Source organism: Sciurus vulgaris (assembly GCF_902686455.1).
Source record: "Sciurus vulgaris genome assembly, chromosome: 2".
In the NCBI taxonomy this organism is placed as follows: domain Eukaryota; kingdom Metazoa; phylum Chordata; class Mammalia; order Rodentia; family Sciuridae; genus Sciurus; species Sciurus vulgaris.
Window position 1 is genome coordinate 133066106 of NC_136462.1, and position 23111 is coordinate 133089216.

Consider the following 23111-nt stretch of genomic DNA (forward strand, 5'->3'; position numbering starts at 1 on the left):
CTGAACACATAGCAAGATATGATATGTCTGCTGACTAATCAAACGAATGAATGAGCCAATGAATGTGAGGGCAAACAAGTGAATAAAAAATAGGTGAATATATCAAGTCATTGACACAAATCTGGGACTCTCCTGAGAAAGTGTTATAGCTAGAATTGTGTTTTGTTGCATAAGCTGTTAACATATGAGCCACAGTAGAATTCACAACTGGGGTCTCCACTGCCAACATTCAGGAGCAGTGTGAGTGTTGGGAAGTGGCAGTGAGAGTCCAGGCCCACAGGTGGTGCAGGATGCCAGGCCCACATAGCTGCCCTGTGGGGCAAAACAGGAGGAAGTGCTCCTTCTATGGAAGCCAGAGACCCAGGACAGAGCCACAGCTTGTCAAGAGACTGGCTTTCATTCCCTCAGTCCAACCTCCCTGTGCTGTTCAACAAGATGCTGGAGAAGGACAGTGGGAACTGGGGCCATGGGTCAGGAGTATCACACAGTTTCTTTCTGAGAAAAGAAATTAGCATTCGCTTATCAGGAAGGGATGGCAAGGGGCCTTCTGCACACCAGCTCACAGTACCCTCCTCCAACAATGCTCTCATCATCAAGTAGTGCCCCTCACTCTGAAGGTCTCAGGTGAAAACAACATCAGAATAATGGGAAACAAGTTACAGCTGAGCACCCCAAATGAAAATTCGGTCAGAATGAAGGTGTCAAAATAGGGAGAGATAAAGAACACAGAAATAGTGGTAAGCTGTACATGCTAGATAAAGTTAAAAAGGGGAAATAAATGGAAATGTGATGGGATGCTGTGATTTAAAGATTAAAGATAATTGAAATGACCACACCATGGGAAAAACCTGAAGGATGGATCTAAACATTTTAAATTACCTCAGGAAAACCCAGAAGTTGGCTGTGGTGTAAGAAAAGAGGGAAGTGAATATACTCCAAAGGAAGGAGAGGGTAAGAAAAAAGTCAGGCTTGTGAAAGTATAAAAAAAAAACAAAAAACAATACTCAAGGATGCCAATAAATGTCTTCCTTTTGGGTACCAGTAGTTGATTGGTAAATGAACAACAACCACCACTAAAAGGTATTGCAGGACTCCCCTGCAAACACACACACACACACACAGTACATTTTATTTTAACTTATGTCCAATGCACGCAAATTTTATTTCAACATATTTAACATAAACTTTGTCCACATAACATCAATTACATATGAACAAATTCCTATAAAGATGCAAACTCCAAGACATTCTCAAGAAGGACAAAAAATGTGACAAAGAGACTGAATTGATAATAATAATAATAATAATAACTACTCACAAGGAAAAGTGCAGCTTAAATAGTTTCCCTGGTGAACTCTACTAAACACTTAGGGAAGAATTAATATCAAGTCTTCAAAAATGTCCTGCCCACCCGCCCCTGCTGCAAAACAACAGAAGAGGAAGGGATATTCCCAAACCCAATCTATGAGGTCAACATTGCTCTGATATCAAAGCCTAGTAACACATAAAAATAATTTCATAACATGATCAAGTGGGATTTTTCTTATGAACACAAAATTGGTTTAACATCCAAAGATAAATCTATATAATAAACAATATCAATAGGATAAATCTTTTATGATAAAGGATAACATTTGACAAATTAGGAATAGAAAAGAACTTCCCAAATCCTCCTGATAAAGGGCATCTCTGAAACACTCACAGCTAACATTAATAGTGAAATACTGGAAACTTCCTCCCCTAAGATAGGTACACACAAGGATGCCCATTCTCTCACTACGGAAGGTGGCTCCAGCTACAGCATTTAGGTAAGAAAATTGAATAAAAGCATAGAGAATGAAATGGAATAAATGAATCTACTTTTACTTGTAGGTGACATAATCTTGCATATAGAAAAAAATTCCCCAAAAGTTAAAGGTAATGAGCAAGTTCAGCATGGTTTCAAGGACCCAAAATCAATGTAAAAAATCATTTTTATGTCTATACACTAGCAACGAATTATATAAAAATGAAAACAATTCCATTTATGATAGCATCAAAATGGTAAATATACTTAGACATAAATTGAATATAAAAAGTGTAAATTTTTGTACACTGGAAACTACAAGTGATAACTAAAAGCAACTAAAGAGGATTTAAATAAGTGAAAAGACATCCCATGTTTATGGACTAGAAGACAATATCAATAAGATGACAATACTGCTTAAATTGATCCACAGATATGATACAATATTAATCAAAGTATCCAAGTTCCAACTGGGGTTTCTTTTTTTATTTTTTCTTTCTTTCTTTTTTTTTTTTTTTTCTTTTTTTGCAGAAATTGACAAACTGATCCTAAAATCCGTATGAAACTTAAAGGGCACAGAATCTCCCAAACAATATTGAAAAATAAGAACAAATTGGGGGGATGCACATATCTAATTTTAAAACTTCCTACAAGCTGGGCATGGTGGCACAAACCTGCAATTCCAGTTACTGGAGAAGCTTTCTTATAAGTTTGAGGCTAGCCTGGGCAATTTAGTGAGACCCTGTCTCAAAATAAAATAAAAAGGATGGGAGATGTAGCTCCATGGTAGAGCTCTTGCCTGACATAGGCTAGGCTCTGGGCTCCATACCTAGTACTGAAAAAAAAGGACAGAGAGAGAAAGAAAGAGAAAACTTATTACGACAACCAAGACCAAATTAATCGATGAAATAGAACTGAGAGTTCAAATATAAACTCATACATTCATTTTCTGGTTAACTGGTTTTCACCCATGTTACCAAGATAATTCAATAGGGAAATATTAGTCATTTCAACAAATGGTGTTGGAAACAGAACAAATTTGAACCTCTACCTTACATTAGGTGGGAAAATTGGAAACCCCATTTTCTTTGGGTGGGAGTATAAAATGGTACAGTTATTTTGGAAAATAGCCTGGCAGTTCCTTAAAACAGAATCTTCATTATGACCTAGCAATTATACTTATAGACATACACCCAAGAGAACAAGAACACATATGTCCACACAAAAATATATACAAAGATCCTCATAAGCATCATTCATAAAAGCCAAGGAGTAGAAACAACCCATGAGCACCAACTGATGAATGGATAAACAAAATGTAATGTATTGATACAATGGAAGGGACAGAAAGGAGGAAGGGCAGGAGAAAAAGTGGAAAACAAGATTATTTGTATGTGTTTATATAAGCACTTGAGAAATAAAGGAATAAACAGAAGGATTCACTGCAAAGTTTTAGCGTTGATTTCTTCCATGGGCCCAGAGATTATTAACTTTTTCTTTATATTTGGTTATATTATTGGACTTGTTTCAGGGCTCATATATTTTTAATTAAAGAATTGACTGATCAATTGAAATGAAGTAAGATTCTGAAGCATCCTCCTTAATAACTCAGTTCCTGGTTCCATCCTTCCAGGCATAACCAAGACTCCCTCAGGCTTCCCTACTTCTCTGCGGGTTCAGAATGGGGCAACCAGGCTGGTCCAGCCTCCTACCCACATGCCACAAGCAATCTCCATGTGGCCACCATGCTTTTTCAAAAAACCCATTTCCACATATTATCTGAATCATCTTCTCAGTGGCTCTGTGAGACAGAAGAGCAAAAATAATCTTATTTAAACAGAGGAAACAAACACCAATGGTGATGTGCCCCTGATTGGATGCTGGTCCCATGGGTGCATAGTCATGCTCCACCACTCTCCTCTGCCTCTGCTGTGACTCTGGAGCTCAGTGGCATGTCCAGGTCTTGACAGAGCAGAGCCTTGGTGGTCCCACAGCATGTGGTCACACAAGGAGAAGAGCTCGCCAGCAGGAAGCTTAATGATTTCTACTTCCCAGTTGGGGTTTGAAATAAACTAACGCACACAGCATACTTAATGATGAAATAGCCAGTTTCTGATGGGAGCTTACTATAGGTTTGATGTGGTTTGTTCCCCAAGTATTCATGTTTTGAACTTGGTCCTCAGTGTAGTAGTGCAGGAATGTAGTATGGAACCTTGAAGAGGTGGGGTCCAGTGGAAAGTGCTTAGCTTACTGGGGACAAGGTATCTGGAAGGGATTAAAGCCAGTCTCTTGAAGAGAGCTATTTCTTATGAGAAAAAGTTGATATAAAAGAGCAAGCTTGATTTCTGAGTCCCTCTCTGGCTTCCTGTCTCACCATGTAATCACTGTCTCTCCCACATGGGACTGCCACTGTGATGCTATCCACCATGATGCCATCTGTCATGATGTAACACAGCCAAAGAGATCCTCATAAGAGCAGGCAACATGGTGTTTGGACTTTCAGCCACCAAAACTGTAAGCTGAATAAACCTCTTCTCTTTATGAAGTACCACCCTCAGTTATTTTGTTATAGCAACAGAAAACTTACTCAAACAGTTGTAATCGCTACAATAACTTATGTTTATATAGTGATTTTCGGGGGCAGGGGGTGCCAGGGATTGAATTCAGGGGCACTCAACCACTGAGCCACATTTCCAGCCCTATTCTGTATTTTATTCAGAGACAAAGTCTCATTGAGTTGCTTAGTGCCTTGATTTTGCTGAGGCTGGCTTTGAATTCTTGATCCTCTTGCTTAGCCTCCTGTTTAAAAAACAACTCAGGGTTGGGAGTGTAGCTCAGTGGTATAGCACTTGCCTAGTAGGTGTGAGACCCTGGGTTCTATCTCCAGCACTTCAAAAACAAAATCAACAAAGATTACAATTGTTGAGAGATCACCAGATATTCCATTAGGTCCATTTCATAGGTAAGGAAACTAAGGCACAGGTTTAGTATATAGCCAGAGTCACTTTTTTCAAACAAAGAAGAGGTGTGTTTGGACCTGGATGTGTCTGACTTTAAACTCATGACTCCAGGCCTCCTTCTTTTCCACACATCGTAACTATATAATGACCCTGCACATCGCTGTTATGAGTGTGCGTGTTTTCATAGCTAGAAGATACATCTCTCTTACTTAGTTGATTTAAAGTGTATTTAAAAATCATATAAAGCATTATTTTCATTTCCATGCTTAAAACTACAGGAATACAAACTTTCAGCATTTATAGCCCTTAGTTATGTTAGTTTGGTCAAATTGGTGTGATATTTCCAGATCAATAGTAAAATCTGCTGAGGTGAGTAAGCCCCCTGGTACTTAACCTTTCCTTTACACAACACACTGGAGAAAATTGCCAACACAAGGCCTCCATGAACAGGGCCAAAAGTTCATTCTGCTGAATAACTGCTTAATTAGACACCTTTCAGAACACTGCAACCTCTCTGAAAGGTCAGCCTGCTGTGACAGCTGCGTGGATATATACCGGGAGGGGAGGCTGCACATGGCATATGATCAGGACCAGCAAATTTCTAATGTCTTGGTAATGATGCTCTCTGGCCCAATATCTTGATTAACTGATCATGCCACAGGGTGAATGAGAAAAACAACAGCATGCAGCATGAGCCTACTACAGGAACATCTTGCCTGTTTTTCGTGAGATGCATAAAACATTGGCTGGAAGGCAGGTTTAGTCTCAAGAGGCAAGCTGAGGGACAGGAAGACGGTGCTATGGTTTGAATATCAGTCTCTACCGAAACTCAAGTTGAAGCTGAATTTCCAACATAGCAGTGTTGGGTGGGAGGTGGGGCCTGGTTGGGAGAACTCTAATGAATGAATTAATGCTACCTGTGGGAGTGAGTTTTCACTCTCATGGGATTAGTTGTCACCAGAGTGGGCTGTTGTTAAGGAAGTTTTCCTCTTGTGTTTTGTCTTCCTTCTGTGCCCACATCCCTTCTGTCTTTTGCCTGGAAGTCCACACCGGAAGCCAACAGAGGGAATTGCTCCATCTTGGGCTCTCCAGTGTCCAGAAACATGAGCTAAAGAAACCTCTTTTTCTTTACAAATTACCTGTTCTGGCTGGGTGTAGTGGCACATGACTATAGTGACTTGGGAGGCTGAGACAGGAATATCGCAAGCTTGAGGTCAGCCTCTGCCACTTAGTTAGACCTTGTTTCAAAGTAAAATAAATAAACAAATAAAAAGGCCTGGGAGTGTAGCTCAATGATAAAGCACTCCTGGGTTCAATCCTTAGTACTAAAAAAAATCACTAAATCTTGGGTATTTTGTTATGTGTAACAAAAATACACTATAAGAAAGGGACAAAGAGGAAGGGAAAGAATGAGATCAAGTGTGGGATTCCTATGCTTAGCATCAAAGAACAAGTTCTTCTTATCAACTTCTCTTAATTGTACTGAGTTTAGTGGTAACATACTGAACAGTGAGCTTTGTTCCACCCACATTGAAACACCCAGGAACCTTCATTATTTATGAAATATGTGTTTGTAAATGTGTACTAATTAAGTTTGTGACCCCTGCTTCTGGCCTCATTGCTTCTCTGGGAGCAGCAGTTATTCTTCTGTGAGCCCCTGGCCAGGGAGCTAAAGGATGGCCAGTGGCCTGCCACTGAATTATGAGCTCAGGGTTAATTAGCAATTTTAAAAAGCAAAGAATAGCAGTTTTTCAATTGAGAACTAATCTCCTGACAACTTTGAACTTCCTTTATTAAAAGAGAATTGTGACGTGTGAGGAAGGTGCTATGCTCTGGTGGTTTGGACCCTGGGGATATCTAGAGCTGTCAGACTTTCACTAAAATTACCCAGGAGCACACATCAGGGGGCATCTAGGACAGGACCCTGGTAGGGCCTATCAACATTGAACTCCAATCACATCTAAAATAAAGACATCAGTGGCACCAAACGTACAGATGATCTGTCTTCCAGGGAGCTGCATGAGATGACCTCCTAGGGTCTCCACACTTCATGGACTGATAGGGCCTCCCTTCTGGTCAGATGCACCTGCTTCTATATTGGTCTCAAACTGGCTGTGGGAGAAGGGATCAGGCCCAGCATTTTGAGTGGGTTTGGGCAGGAAGAGGGTCCACTCACCATCTGTAGGACGTCAGAGGAGACCATCTGCATGCAGCACATGGCTGTGGCCAATGCACACACGATGGTGGAGAGGACATTGAGGGCACACACACTGAAGAGGAGATCCTGTGAGAAAAGATGCAGGAGAAGGTCAACTTATCTTGGCCACCCAGGAAGTAGAATCCTTAGCCCTTCTGATAAGGTCCAGAATGAGGGTAGAAATTGAGTATCATTTGCTTCATGGAGATTTTGTTGTATGTGTGTTTTCATAATCAAGATTGACCTTAAATATAACATGTGTTTATTCTTTTACAATGCTGATCAAATTATTCTTAATATTAAATAATGTCTTTTACAATTTTGATAATTATTAAATAGTAAAATGTCTAAGAAAATCTTGGAATGGTCAATATGTAAGGAAGTGGGCAATATTTTATCAATCACAACATTCAACTCCAAGTTGCAATGAATGCTTAATAAAATGCCAAGTTTTAAAATAAAACTTTTAATCTTGAGGTAATTGTAGATTCACATGCAATTGTGAGAAATAATACACAGATAGGTCCTGTATACCTGATAAGTGGCACCTTGCAAAAAATCATGGCCAGGATACTAACAATGATAAAGTCAAAATACAGAACATCTCCATCACCACAAAGACCCACAACCACCCTACCCCTATGTTGTCTTTTACAGATACACTCACCCCTGCCTCTGCTGCCTGCTCAATCCCCTGTTCCTAACATCTGTCATACACTAGTCTGTTTTATATTTTTATGCTTTTTCCCATTTTAAGAATTATCATAAATGAAATCATGATTGTAACCTTTTAGTATTGGTTTTTTTTTCACTCAGCATAATTTCCTAGGAATGAGCTCAAATACTTTCTTCTTGTTTATTTCTTTTTTCTTGCCTTATGGCACTTGCTAAGACTTTTGAATATTGAGAATGAGTAAGAGGTAAAAGCAGACATCTTCATCTTATTCTCCATCTTAGAGGGTACGATTCATGGAGTGTGATGTTGGGAAAGAAATGATGCAACCTGTTTTGACAAATGATTCATAAAGATACCCTTGCAGGGTCCAGCACAGAAGCTGAGTATAATCAGTGCTCAGTTAACACCTGTGAAATGAGAGACTCCTGGAAACATGGAAGTGACCATTGAGACAGCATTGAAGATAAAGTAGGGTGCATGGAAGAAGCAGGAAGATAGTCTGAGAGGGACTTGAAAGCCCAAGCCAGCAGGGCATAGACACTTATTGGTCATTGGCAGTGGTGGAGGGAGACTGAGGTGAAGAAGAAGAGGAGAAAATACGAGATGATTCTGGTGGGTGGGAACATGAGATGCCAGCACCTAGGCCAGGGGATCCTAGAAGGGAAGCAGTCCTAAAACCAGAATAACCACTGTGCTTTGAGACATTGAGAGGCTGAGTGGTCAGGGAGCCTGTCCCTCATACATCTTAGTAAATAGTTGGAAATTTGGGTCAGAAGTTGACAATGGTGATTAGAGCTGGAAATATAGATTAGGAGTCATCTCTATGACCTTGACCTAATGGATGTTCCCAAAGCATCTGATGCCCCTTGTATTTATTCATTCCCTCTTCCAGATTCATCTTACTTCAGGGGATTTGGTTCCCCTAACAACTCCCTATAAAATAGGGAATTTTTCTATGAAATTACCATTCTTACCATAAAAATACACCAGAGAGAACCCTGAAAGACTATATAGAACTCTTTTTAAATATGTATTTTATAGCTCTCAGGGGAAAATTCAAAATTATGACTAAAATCGTGACACCTGTCAATGTAATGTGGCTAAGAACATAAACAATACCTATATTTTTGTCCTCAATCTAGAAATCTCAACTTTATTGTCCACACATTCAGTTATTGAAATGAATGCTCTTCTTAAAATAACATTAATTTTGCATATGCTACCATTTGTGACCAAATAAAACTACTCATAGAAAAGCAACATAAATCATAACCTTTTGTGTGAATATGCATCCTGAGGCAAATACTACTTTATGTCTCACGAAGTGATTTATTTGAAATACATGCCAAAATACTTCTTCTGCTTTTTCCCCTTCCTCCAGCTATTTAAATGCTTTTCTTCTTTTCTAAATAATTTCCTACCACCCACAATTATTTTTATGTGTTTCTTTAGAATTCTTTTCTGACTTAAACAATGCTTCTACCCCTTTGACAGCTTAATCAGAGTCCTCTACAAGTCCTGAAATCCATGTTCTATAAAATCCCTTGGCAAGGCCATTCAAAATGGCAAGTGTCAAAATGAAGTACCTCTTTCACTGCTGATACTGAGATTTTGCTGCTGGACATTCTGTATACTTGCTTTTGAAGTTATTAAACTATTAAAATTAAGGAAATCACATACAAAACAAAGGTAAGAGGAAAAAACTTTTAGATATGTAGGGACACTTACAAATGCTGACTTCTTTTAAATGATCTCCAGTCCAAGTAGATTCTAGATGTTAATAACACAATTACCAGAGAAAGGTGACAGTCATGAGAATTGACAGATGCCCATAGATTTAAAAATATTAAAAATTCAGGACTTTGAATCTTTCGTTTGTTGAAAATATTGGTATATGGAGGACAAACAATTATATTCACTTCTATGATTGCATTCACCGTTTTTTTTTTCCCACATTTTTTTCTTTGAATAATGAAAGAGGTCCTCTCAGAGGCCTTTATCAGTCAGAGTACAATGATGGAAGGCAGAATAACAAGAAGAGACCTATAGCATAAAGCAGAAGTGACTACCCAAAACACAACATTAATTTTGTGTGGGCTGGGGGTTTGGTTTATCTGAATTATCCTATTTAATGTTTGTACCATTTATTGTTTATTGCCTTGTGATGGTAGACACTGCCATTACTCTGGGCATGGCTTCAAGTTCCTGCCAAGAACATAAAACCTTGACTATTTATTACCCAGTTCATTTCCGTAGGTTGTATTTGCAGCAACCTTGAGGAAGAAGGAACATAGGTTTTAGGCATTAGATTCCCCAAGTTTATTGTTCTTCCCCTGTAATGTAACATACTGTGCAAGTTTCTATGATGGGTGCTTTATGTTACTACCCTGAGACAGAAGGGACATGAGGAACTGACAGAAAGCAACATAATGCTCTGGGGTTACTGCTTTTGCTGTGAGTAATAAAATTCCTTGTTTCTGAACCAAGAGTTTCATGTCTTCTGCCAGAGAAGTTAACAGTAAAAAGTAACAGGCTAGCTTGTTAGCTGGAGGAGGTAAGTCTCAGACCCTGCAGTAGGAACAGACAGGACATTTTCATTTCTGTCTTAAAAAAAATATCAAAAGCAGAGTCCATATTTTCTACTATTCTACATAGTAGAATAAGTAGCTCATTCAAAAAAGGTGACTGCTAAATATTTGTTTGAAAGTTTACAAATATCTCATTATTCTCTTCTGAATTTTAAGTTTGAATTAGAAGGAAATAATATACTTACTTTACAAATTTCCAACCACATACACAGAAAAATTCATCTTCACCTTTAAATAAATTAATATAGTAACTAGACTCAGTAAAAACAACTAAATAAAACGAACAAAAACCTCTTGTAAAACTTCTCAAGTGATGGGATACAACTTGCATCAGATCCTGAGCCATTCAATTTATTTATGTAGAAAGCACTTATTGGCTACAGAGATCTTTATGGCTGTTTTAAATACTGATCCACAAAAGAAGCTAAATAAAGTTGTCACATAAGAAGGTAAAGTGATTCATGGAGGAATCTGGGTAAGCTAAAATTTCAAGACACACTCAACCCATTTAAGGTTCCTAAAAATGTGAGCAAATTTTCTTCTTGATTTGACCACTCCAGTGCCATCAATAAAGGAAATGGTATGAGAGGACAGAACTACTCCTCATACCAAATATGCTCTTTGTTCAATGGCACTTTTAAATTTGACCAGGACCCATGAGGAAACTTACACACTCTCTGTGGTGGTGCAGTTTTTTGTTAACTGAAAGACAGTCCTTTATCCTCTGAAGCCATAGATGTTAGTCTTTACTTGATGACTGTAAATTATCTAAACTATAATCTGTATAAATAACATTTCATTCATATACATTTTTTTTCTTACAGTTCTATTAACTTCTGAGATAAAGAAAACAGTTTGCCACTTTTCTGATATTTCAGGAAGGGTAATCAGGTCATAAAAGTGTGTGCATGTGTGTGTGTGTGTGTGTGTGTGTGTGTGTGTGTGTGTATAAAAAGTCTTTCATAAATTCAAAATTTCTAAAGCCACTGAGATCCTAAATAGCTTCTAGCTTTAAAAGACAATTCAAAAAAATTTTATGCTATCCTAAATTTATGAAATTGTGAAAGAAAAAATAAGCAACCATCGTCAAGAAATTTTTGGAAAAGAAAGATTCCATTGCATATTTTTGGCACCTTTGTCTAGTATGAGAAAATTGTATTTATTTGGGTTTGTGTCCGTGTCCTCTATTCTGTACCATTGATCTACCTGTCTATTATGGTACCAATACCATGCCTTTTTTGTTACTATTGCTTTGTAGTATAGTCGAAGGTCTGATATTGCAATACCCCCTGCTTCACTCTTCCTGCTAAGGATTGCTTTAGCTATTCTAGGTTTCTTATTCTTCCATATGAATTTCATGATTGCTTGCTCTATTTCTGTGAGATATGTCATTGGGATTTTAATTGGAATTGCATTGAATCTGTATAGCACTTTAGGTAGTATGGCCATTTTGACAATATTAGTTCTGCCGATCCAAGAACATGGGAGATCTTCCCATCTTCTAAGGTTTTCTTTAATTTCTTTCTTTAGTGTTCTCTAGTTCCTGTTGTAGAGGTCTTTCACCTCTTTTGTTAGATTGATTCCCAAGTATTTTATTTTTTTCGAGGCTATTGTGAATGGGGTAGTTTTCCTAATTATTCTTTCCAAAGATTCATCACTTATGTATAAAAATGCATTGGATTTGTGAGCATTGATCAAATATGCAATGGAGAAAAGATAGCCTCTTCAACAAATGGTGCTTGGAAAACTGGAAATCCATATGCGACAGAATGAAACTAAACCCCTATCTCTCACCCTGCACAAAACTCAACTCAAAATGGATCTAGGACATTGGAATCAGACCAGAGACCCTGTATCTTATAGAAGAAAAAGTAGTTCCAAATCTTCAACTTGTCAGCGTAGGATCAGATTTCCTTAACAGGACTCCCATTACACAAGAAATAAAAGCAAGAATCAATAACTGGGATAGATTCAAACTAAATAGCTTTCTCTCAGCAAAGGAAACTATCAGCAATGCGAAGAGAGAGCCTACAGAGTGGGAGAAAATCTTTGCCACTCATTCTTCAGATAGAGCGCTAATTTCCAGAATATATAAAGAACTGAAAAAACTCTACACCAAGAATACAAATAATCCAATCAACAAATGGGCTAAGGAAATGAACAGACACTTCACAGAAGAAGATCTACAAGCAATCAACAGATATATGAAAAAATGTTCAACATCTTTAGTAATAAGAGAAATGCAAATCAAAACTACTCTAAGATTCCATCTCACCCCAATTAGAATGGTGATTATCAAGAATACTAGCAACAATAGGTGTTGGCGAGGATGTGGAGAAAAAGATACACTCATACATTGCTGGTGGGGCTGCAAATTAGTGCAGCCACTCTGGAAAGCAGTGTGGAGATTCCTTAGAAAACTTGGAATGGAACCACCATTTGACCCAGCTATCCCACTCCTTGGCCTACACCCAATGGACTTAAAATCAGCATACTACAGAGATACAGCCACATCAATGTTCATAGCTGCTCAATTCACAATAGCCAGATTGTGGAACCAACCTAGATGCCCTTCAGTTGATGAATGTATAAAGAAACTGTGGTATATATATACAATGGAATATTACTCAGCCATAAAAAATAATAAAATTATGACATTTGCAGGCAAATGGATGAAATTGGAGAATATCATGCTAAGTGAGCTAAGCCAATCTCAAAAAAACCAAAGGACGAATGATCTCACTGATAAGTGGATGATGACACATAATGGGAGGTGGGAGGGGGGCAAGAATGGAGGAAGGAGGGAGTGTATAGAAGGATAAGAGGGGTGGGAGGGGTGGGGGGGAGAATAAAATATTATAATAACAGAATGAATCAAAAACTATTACCCTAGGTAAATGCATGATTACACAAATGGTATGCCTCTACTTCATGTACAGAGAAACAAGATGTATCCCATTTGTTTACAATAAAAATTAATTAAAAAATAAAAAAGAAAGATTCCATACACATCAAAATGTATCATAAATCTATAATAGAATATATGGCATCCACAAAGGAACAGAAGAGTTCAGACAGAGATCCTCATACTATAGGATAAAAGTCGCACGTTATGTTGCTTGTTTTGAGATAATTGGCTCTTTAAAAAAGAACAAGAGAGAAAAATTATTCCTTATGAATGCAGATGCAAAAATCCTAATCAAAATACTGACACACTAAAATCTAGTTGCATATTACAATTATATTGTGACCTATTTGAGTTTACTTCTGTATTATAAAGGTTTTTTTTGTTTGTTTTTTGTTTTTTGGTACCAGGGATTGAACCCAAGGTGCTTAACCACTGAGCCACGTCCCAGGCCCTTTTTTATATTTTATTTATAGACAGGGTCTTGCTGAATTGCTTAGGGCCTCACTAAGTTGCTGAAGCTGGATTTGAATTCCTGCCTCAGACTCCTGAGCCACTGAGATTATAGGCATGCGCCACCTCACCTGGCACAAAAATGTTTTAACATAAGCTAACCTATTAATGGAATTCATCACATTAAAGGAGAAAAACGATATGATCATTCCAATAGATATAATATAGGAGTTGATATTTCAACACTAATGTAAAAAGCCTCTAATACAGATGAGAGTTCCCTTAACTCAAGAAACCCTATAGTAAATATCCAGAAGGACTTGGGGATGGCTGTCATTATCACTTCTATTCAACACTGTACAGCAGGCCTAACCATTGAACAAGATAATCAGAAGAAGTAAATTGTATTCAAATTGGGAAGGAAGAAAAACTGTCCAAGATGATGCAATTATTTACATGGAAAATCCAATGACATTTTAAAATATTTGAAATTAAGTAAGATGGTTGAGCAGTACTGTTGCATATGCTATAAACATGCAAAATTAATTTCATTCTCATATACTAACAAAAACCAGGAAGTATAATTTTTAAAAAGATATGATTTATATCAGCAAAGGAAATATCAAATATTCAAGAATAAATACAGAAAAAATAAAAGTTTATTGTGAATGAATAGCAAAAATAGTCATAGATATGATTAAAAATTTAAAAAGTCATTATTTTTAAATTAATTTGTGAATCCAGTGGAATTCTAAGAAAGATCACACAAAGTCTTATTTGTATGTGTGTTTGTGTATGTGTGGAATTTGACAGGAATAAACTCCAGATAGCAGAGTGTAAGATTAAGAGTTGTCCAAGGCAGACCTCCACTTCCAAGTACTATTGTTTGGATGTGGTTTGTCCCCCAAAGGTACATTTGTTGAAAGCTTGGTCCACAATGAGGCAAGACAACAGGTGGTAGAACTTTTAAGAGGTGTGGCTTACTGTGGAAGGTATAGGTAATTGGGGCATCATCCTCAGAAGGGATTAATGCTGATCTTAGAATGGAGTTAATTTCTGGAAAAGTGGGTGGTTATAGAAAGAGGAAGACTGGTCCCTCCCTGCACTCTGACTTCCTGTCTCTTCATGTTATCTCTCCCTCCTGCCATTGCAATACCATCAATTGTGAAGCCCTTGCCAGAGACCGCATAGATAGGGCTGCCTGATCTTGTACTTTCCAGCCTCCAAAACTGTGAGCTAAATAAATCGCTCTTCTTTATAAATCGCTCTTCTTTATAAAGTATCCAGCCCTGAGTATTTTATTATAGCAACAGAAAATGCACTAATACATGTAGGATAGCAAACTTTATAAGTCGAGTCCCTTCTGTTGCAAAAAAGAGTCAAATTCTGAATTCTGAATGGTTTTTGAAGTATTGATGACCTTGCAGAAAGTAGGTAACATTTCTAAAACTTTTATCTCTCCTTTTCTTCTAAATTAAAGACCAACTTATGAGCCAAAACTGGAGGTAGAAACTGAGTAGTGAGCCAGTGTAGGAACAGAGTTGTCCTAAGGGTAAACATTAATCACAGCGTAGGGATTTGGTTCCCTGAGCTAGCTGCTGGACAGAGACTCCAGAATTAAGTTTAGAACCACTTTGGAAGTGACTAAAGTGGTCCTAATATTAGTATTTTCTGGCTGCTCACAGAGGACAGGAATTCTGTTTTGGGACAAAATCCTCAGCTTAGACCCACAGGATTTCTATATATCAACATCAAGATTTTAAGACTCACCCTGTATATGAGGGCATGAGCCACCTATCAACAAGAGGCATCATTAATAAAAAACTGACGTAGAGTCTCAAGGACTACAGATGTTGGAGTTGTTGAATACGGAACATAAAATTGCTATGTATGGAATGTTTGAAGAAATTTTTTAAAAGAGAATTACAAGATGAGCAATGAACAGAGGTAACCCAGAATAAACAGGCATTTCTTAAAATGACTTCAAACATTTCAACACACTCTCTCTCTTTTGAAAGGTTAAGGCAGAGGTGAAGTTCCAAAGATTTAGCAGCTGGTACAGCAGGCTCACCAGTGAATGTGACAGAGCCTGGTGCTAGAACGAGGCAATGCTCTTGTGCTGGGTGCTGGGCTCTAGGGGGAGGCCCTGGGCAGAGGTAGGGCTGAATACTGGTGAAGAGTAAGTATTGCATATTAGAACTTGTGGGAGGCAGTTATACCTTTACTTGAAGGTAAATTTTCAGATTCAAATTCTTAGCAGCTAGCAGGACTCATCATAAAATTATAATAATCAAGGTAGTGTAGATGGAAACCAACTGTGAGTAGAAAATACTAGGGGAAAAATTGCATCTGCAGTAAACATGTACAGACTCCCCCCCCATCACTGTTCACTAAACAAAACAGCCAAACAATGATTTACATAGCATTCACATTGTGTTGGGTATTACAAGTCAACTAGAGATGATTTAAAGTACATGGAAGATGTGTGTAAGTTATATGCAAATATTACACCATTTATATAAGGGAATTGAGCATCTTCAGATGCATCCTGTAGTCACGGAGGGATGATTATACTGGAAAAGAGAAAGAAAAAAAATCAACTAATACAAAAGGATGCAAATAAATATCAGAACTTGTTGTGTGACAGACAAAGCTAAGTAGAGTTTTGTGAAATGGACTATTCACTGAACAATGCTAACATAAATAGTTATTTGCGTAACATGCACAAAAATCAAAGTCAGATGGATTAAGAATATAAATGTGAATATACACTCTACTGTCATATATACATATATATATATATATATATATATGGAGCAAATAAAAAGAGAATACAAATGTGAAACGGAAGATTAAGGAAAATAAATCTATGAGGGCATTTTTATGTCCTCAAAATAGAAAGGATTTCTTAAACAAAAGATAAACCACATATGAATCAATTTTTAAAAAGGCAAATAACCAACAGAAAAAAAGACCATAGATATGAGCAACAATTCTTAGAAGGAGAAACATGAATGGCAAATAAATATCTTTAAAAAGGGCCAATTTCAGTAATAGCTGATAAATGTACAGGGAGATCACAAGATACCTTTTGTATTCCTGCTCAACTGGCAAAATCCATAATCCTAACAGCAAGTGTCGAAGATGTGAATCAATGAAGACTCTAAGATGTTTCTAATGGGTGTAAAGATTGATACAACCACGGTGGAAAATAATTTGGTACAATTTTCTAAAGTTGAATATTTGCAGTGATCTTCTTGGGAAGGGCTTGCCACATGTGCCATGATGTGGACACACAGGCATTCATTCCAAACAGCCATATTGCTGTTTAAAATATTTTAAAAATTCAAGATTGTAGTTCCATCTGCTGGGGACACACACTGGTAGTCACAGTGGTATGAGTGGTATCTAGTGAGTCCAGGGGTTCGTTTTATTACCATGCTTTATAACATACGTGCACTCAATTGCTATGTCCATTGTTGCCCCAAAATAATGAAACAAAAGACTAGACAAGATAATTTGGAATAACCACATAAAGGGAACTGCCTGGTAAGATATCAAGACCTGTTATAAAAGCAGTGTAAGTAAAGGCAGTGGGATCCATAAAAAGTAGAAAGATAGACTAAGATGGCAGAAGAAGAATGGGCAAACAAAAACAAAAACAAAACACATGGAAATCTGATGTGTGACAAATTAGTAGGAAAAGGATAGATTCATAATAAATGATACTAGTGTGTTTATCCATATAGACTCATTGATAATTGTACATCATTCACAACTGAGAATTTAAAACTCCTAAGTCTGTAATACACAACTCTAAAATTTTTAGATGAAAAATGTAAGAGACCATCTTTGTAACTTTGGGGGAATGGAAGTATAACCGATCCTCATTATTTGTAAGTTTTGTATTTATAAATTTGAATACTTGCTAAATTTACTAGTGACTTCAAAATTAATACTTGCAGTGCTTTTGCAGCCATTTTCAGACATGTGTAGAGCAAGAGGGGGAAAACTAAGCTTCAGGCTGTGAATATGTACAGTATGATGAAAAGATGAGTATTTAGATGGAATAAGAAACATTTAAAAAGGAAAAAGGAAATGACAACCCAATATGAAACTAGTAAAGCAGGTCATTCATGAATGAGGCTCTTCCATCCTTAACACAGGAAGGCTGTCTCACCTCTCTGTGGTCGGGGAAATATATCCAACACCCTCAGTGAGATACTGTGTTCCTCCTCTTAGGTGGCAAAATGGGAGGTATGCCAAAGGAATGGAGAAATGGGGATCCTGATAAAGTGCTGCTAGGTGTGTAGATTTGCACAAGTACTTTGGACAACAATTTGGCAAAACCCAGCAAAGTGGAATATGTGTAAACCAGTGATTTCCCTACAAGGGATGTACCCTAGAGACATGCTGACAAGGGTGCGCGCCCTGGGAGACCTTGATGTGGATGTTTGGAGCAACATTGTAATAAAAGCATTTGTGACAGCACAAATCTCCATCCAGAGGAGAAAGGGTAAAATAGAGCTATTGTGTTCATATAGTGGAAGGGTGTAGATAGCAGTGCAAAATAAACTAGAGCCCTGCACACCCATATGGGAAATTCTCACGAAATATCACAAGAAAGAAGTGAGTTAAGGACAAATACAAAAGGGAGAAACACCATTCACGTGAAATCTTAAAACATGCCAAAACTGAAGACATATTGTTAGGGGTTGTGTAGGAAAAGCAAACCAACTGTTTTTCCTCTGCTTTCACATTGCAACCATCAACACACAATTCTGTGACTCCAGAGTGTGGGGATTTCTATTCACCAGCAAGCAGTTTTGCACTGGACACCCCATGTTCTCCAACCCAATTCATTTCGACTTGAGAGAGTGTCAGATCCTACCCGTTGAGGGCTCAGTCCCAAGGCTCCCCCTTCCCCTCTGATGCCAATCTCAAGTCCCAGGTTGCTTTATATGTGCTTCTGACCTGTTGGCTTCCCCTAAACTCTCTCCTTGGGTTTAATCTCCAGCAGCTCACAGGTCACAGGGAAGCACTTAGGTTTCCTGTGTTATCATCAAGGATCTTACAAAGGACATAGATAAAGATACCCACAGAGCAAGGTATGTGCACAGGGACAGGGAGCCGCCCGTCCCTTTTGGGTACTGAGCCCTTCAGAGACCTCACATTTGGGCCAACTATAGCTTTCCAGGCCCTGACCGGGCTTTTAGGAGGCTTTCTTTGGAAGCATGACTGTTTAGGTCATTGACCACTGATGGTCAATTTAAACTTCAGCCTCTCTATCCTTCTAGAAGGTGGGGGACAGGGTTGTAAATTCCAACCCCATAATCCCATCTTGGTCCTTCCTGGGACCAGCCTCCATCCAAGGAACTGCAGCCACCAGCCATTATTCGTTAGCATATACAAATATACTTATCACCTCAGAGATTCCAAGAATTTTATTAGTTGTATGCCAAGAAATGGGGATGAAGACCAAAAAGAGATTTCACAATCTAATAGGGATGCATATATTTATATGTATGTATGTATGTATGTACATGCATACATTTTTCTACATATATAAATATATACTATTTATAATAATATTTACATGTGCAGGAAAAACTATGAACAGCAGTAAAGGGAGGGTACTAGAAATAGTATGTTACTAAACTGATTGGTTTTATATATATATATATATATATATATATATATATGCCACAGTTTCTTTATCCATTCATCAACTGAAGAGCATCTGGGTTGGTTCCACAATCTGGCTATGGTGAATTGAGCAGCTATGAACATTGATGTGGCTGTATCTCTGTAGTATGCTGATTTTAAGTCCTTTGGGTATAGGCCAAGGAGTGGGATAGCTGGGTCAAATGGTGGTTCCATTCCAAGCTTTCTGAGGAAACTCCATACTGCTTTCCAGAATGGCTGCACTAATTTGCAGCCCCACCAGCAATGTATGAGTGTACCTTTTTCCCCACATCCTCACCAACACCTATTGTTGCTTATGTTCTTGATAATTGCCATTCTAATTGGGGTGAGATGAAATCTTAGGGTAGTTTTGATTTGCATTTCTCTTATTACTAGAGATGTTGAACATTTTTTCATATATCTGTTGATTGCTTGTAGATCTTCTTCTGTGAAGTGTCTGTTCATTTCCTTAGCCCATTTGTTGATTGGATTAATTGTATTCTTGGTGTAGAGTTTTTTGAGTTCTTTATAGATTCGGGATATTAGTGCTCTATCTGAAGCATGAGTGGCAAAGATATTCTCCCACTCTGTAGGCTCTCTCTTCACATTACTGATAGTTTCCTTTGCTGAGAGAAAGCTTTTTAGTTTGAATCTATCCCAGTTGTTGATTCTTGCTTTTATTTCTTGTGCTATGGGAGTCCTGTTAAGGAAGTCTGATCCTAAGCCATCAAGTTGAAGGTTTGGACCTACTTTTTCTTCTATAAGATGCAGGGTCTCTGGTCTGATTCCGAGGTCCTTGATCCATTTTGAGTTGAGTTTTGTGCAGGGTGAGAGATAGGGGTTTAATTTCATTCTGTTGCATATGGTTTTCCAGTTTTCCAAGCACCATTTGTTGAAGAGGCTATCTTTTCTCCATTGCATATTTTTGGCCCCTTTGTTTAGTATGAGAAAATTGTATTTATTTGGGTTTGTGTCCGTGTCCTCTATTCTGTATCATTGATCTACCTGTCTATTTTGGTACCAATACCATGCCGTTTTTGTTACTCTTGCTTTGTAATAGAGTTGAAGATCTGGTATTGCGATACCCCCTGCTGGTTTTTTTTTTTTTCCTAACACACATGATGAACACATTGGAGTTACTTTTTATTTTCCATACTATCTTGTGCATCTTAAATATTGCCTAGTAAATAAAAAATGTTATTAGTAATCCAAAAAGGAAGTCCTTCTCTAGCATTACAAAGAAAGAGGTCCCCCTGTATACTGATCCATCTCTATCAGTCTATCCTGGCAGAAAACAGCTGGCATGCTCAAAGGTTGACTGAGAGAAGCATAATGAATCATCTCTGTGTAGCAGGGTTAAGAAAACCAACAAGACTAGAATGGCAAGACTAGAACTAGGCAGAGCTGAAGATAAGAGCAGGAGAGGAATATTATCGGGAGCCAGATAAAGTACAGCCAAGAGAGGCGGGCCCCTCCACAGTGTTGTAGCAGTGGGCAAAACTCTCAGCCTGAGAGAAGGGGCTGCCCCTTCTTCTTATCCTGTCTCCTGCTAGTACCAAGTGGGGCACACCCAACCAGGTGCCGGAGGGAAGGGAGTGCAGGTGATGCTGTATGCAGGGATCAGCCCCAAGAAGCAATGCAAGGCCCAGGGCACATAATGCGGAGGTGGGGTGAGGGGTTTGACAATAGATCAGCTGTTTTTCTAATAGATCAGTTGTCTTTCTATCTCTATGTATTATAATTGAAAACAGCAAAGTTGTTAACATAGTACTTCCCCCTTATGTAGTTTCTCTTTCTGTGGTTTGAATTACCTGTGGACCAAAAATATTAAATGGGAAAATCCTAGAAAAAAAAGCTGTTTAAAATTATAAAACAACTTTTATTAGAGTATATTATTGCAATTGTTCTCCTTTATTATTAGTTATTGCTAATCTTTTACTGTGCTTAATTTATAAAATTAACTTTATCATAGACATGTATAGGGAAAAAAATGCTATATGTAGGCTTTGGTACTATCTTTGGTTTAGGCATCTAGGGGGGATTTTAGAACACATCCCCCTTGAATAAGTGGGGACTACCGTATGGTATTAGTATAGCTCTGGCTTTGTGTTAAAAGTTTTACATATGTAAGTGGTTTTAGCCAGCTTTTTAATTGATGCCACCAGAAGACCTGACAAGAACAATTTTAGCTGAGGAAAAGTTTATTTGGCACTCAGTTTCTGGATTTCAGTCCATAGAAAACCAACTCCATTGCTCTGGGCCCGAGGTGAGGCAGAACATCATGGTGGAAAGGCATGGCAGAGGAAATCAGCTCAGGACATGACAATCAGGAGGAGAAAGACTTAGCTTGCCTCACCAGGGACAAAGTATAAACCCCAAAGGCATGCCTCCCAGTGATCCCCTTCTTCCAGCCCCAACCTATCTGCCTAAATGGATTAACCACCCAGTTAATCCATTCAGGTGGAATAACACACTGTTTAGGATCAGGATTTCATAACCTTATCCTAATCAGTGCATTCTTTCATCTCCAAACTTTCTTGCATTGTCTTACACATGAGCTTTTGGGGGCATCTCATATTGAAACCATAACATATGCTTATTGTATACAAAAATGTCTAGAAGAGACTTGTATCCATTGAGGAATTTTCACTCCATCCATCTCGACTGTCATGCATTCATCTATTAATCATGTTTTTTTTTTATAATGATCAGGTGTGGTTTTTATAATAAAAAATATTCAATATGATGTTTTTTGCTTATTTGGTTTTTGCAGTGCTGGGGATTGAACCCAGGGCCTCATGCATGCTAGGCAAGTGTTCTACCACTGAGCTGTACCCAAAACCCCAACATTCTTTTTAAAATAACAAGCATTAAGGGAAAGCCTTAAAATTTACTGTACAAAATTCTGCTTGGAATAATTATGGGAAACTGTCATAACTCTCTAGATTCAGAAAGTCTACATTCAATCAATCATAATGCTACAATTTCTGTTGAATAAATACCAAGGTAACATAAAAACAGATGACTGAAGAAAAAATAAAAAACTCCAGATGACAGAAGTTTAAAGCCAATCTGCCAGGCAGGAGAAGTTTTATGGGGATGATCACCTTTAGGTGTTTTATTCACCAACAGAAACTTGAAAACAAATGCTTTGCGGGGGAAATAGAAACCTAGGAGGCAGATGGCTGGGCACAGGCGACTTCTGCTGGTGATGAAACTGGGACAAGGAAGCTGGCCATGAGCAAAACTGGTTTCCACACACCGGGCACTTCATATCTAGCCAAAGTTGATAAAACAATTCTGTCAAAATGTGTGTCACAGTGGCGGAAGTCTGGCCCGTCCTGACATCACATCAATAACATCGCGCTAAGGCGACACCTGGTGGCAGGCAGATTCCTCAACCCTGGGGCAGGAGCGCAGCCACCCCGGGCTCCTTTGCCATTCATCCAGTTGCTGGCCCTGAAGAGAAATGCCAGGCCAGGACTGTGCTGGGGATAGCAGGTTCTGTGCCCAACGGAAACCCAGAGTACCCCTGAGAACCAGGCGGCAGCAGTTGGGTGTCAATGGGAGGTTTGCTAGGCTGAGGACCAGAGGGGTCACCTGGCTGGGCTGTCACTGGAGCAGAGCAGATCACTGTGTTCCTGAGTGTGTGTCCCTGGATCCTGTGTATGTGCAGAGTGTGTGTGTTTGTGTGTTGAATAAGGTGCTGTGCACACATGAGAAAGGTGTCCTGCTCTGGCACAGAGATTTCAGAAAGGGAACGCAAGGGACTCCCAACATCTGGGTCTGAAGGCAGGGGGCATGATGTCCTCCTGGGATCCTGAGGACAAACTTCCAGGGCATTTCCATGACAGTGCCTCC

The 23111-nt window shown here is 38.5% G+C and overlaps 1 protein-coding gene across 1 annotated transcript in view; it reads right to left on the reverse strand.

The window, feature by feature from the left end:
* The window catches only part of ENTREP2 (endosomal transmembrane epsin interactor 2), a 490869-nt gene that overhangs the window by 24033 nt on the left and 443725 nt on the right, over positions 1-23111 (reverse strand). Inside the window, 1 exon segment of the mRNA XM_079122168.1 lies at positions 6923-7030. Coding sequence (XP_078978294.1) covers positions 6923-7030 — 108 coding nt within the window.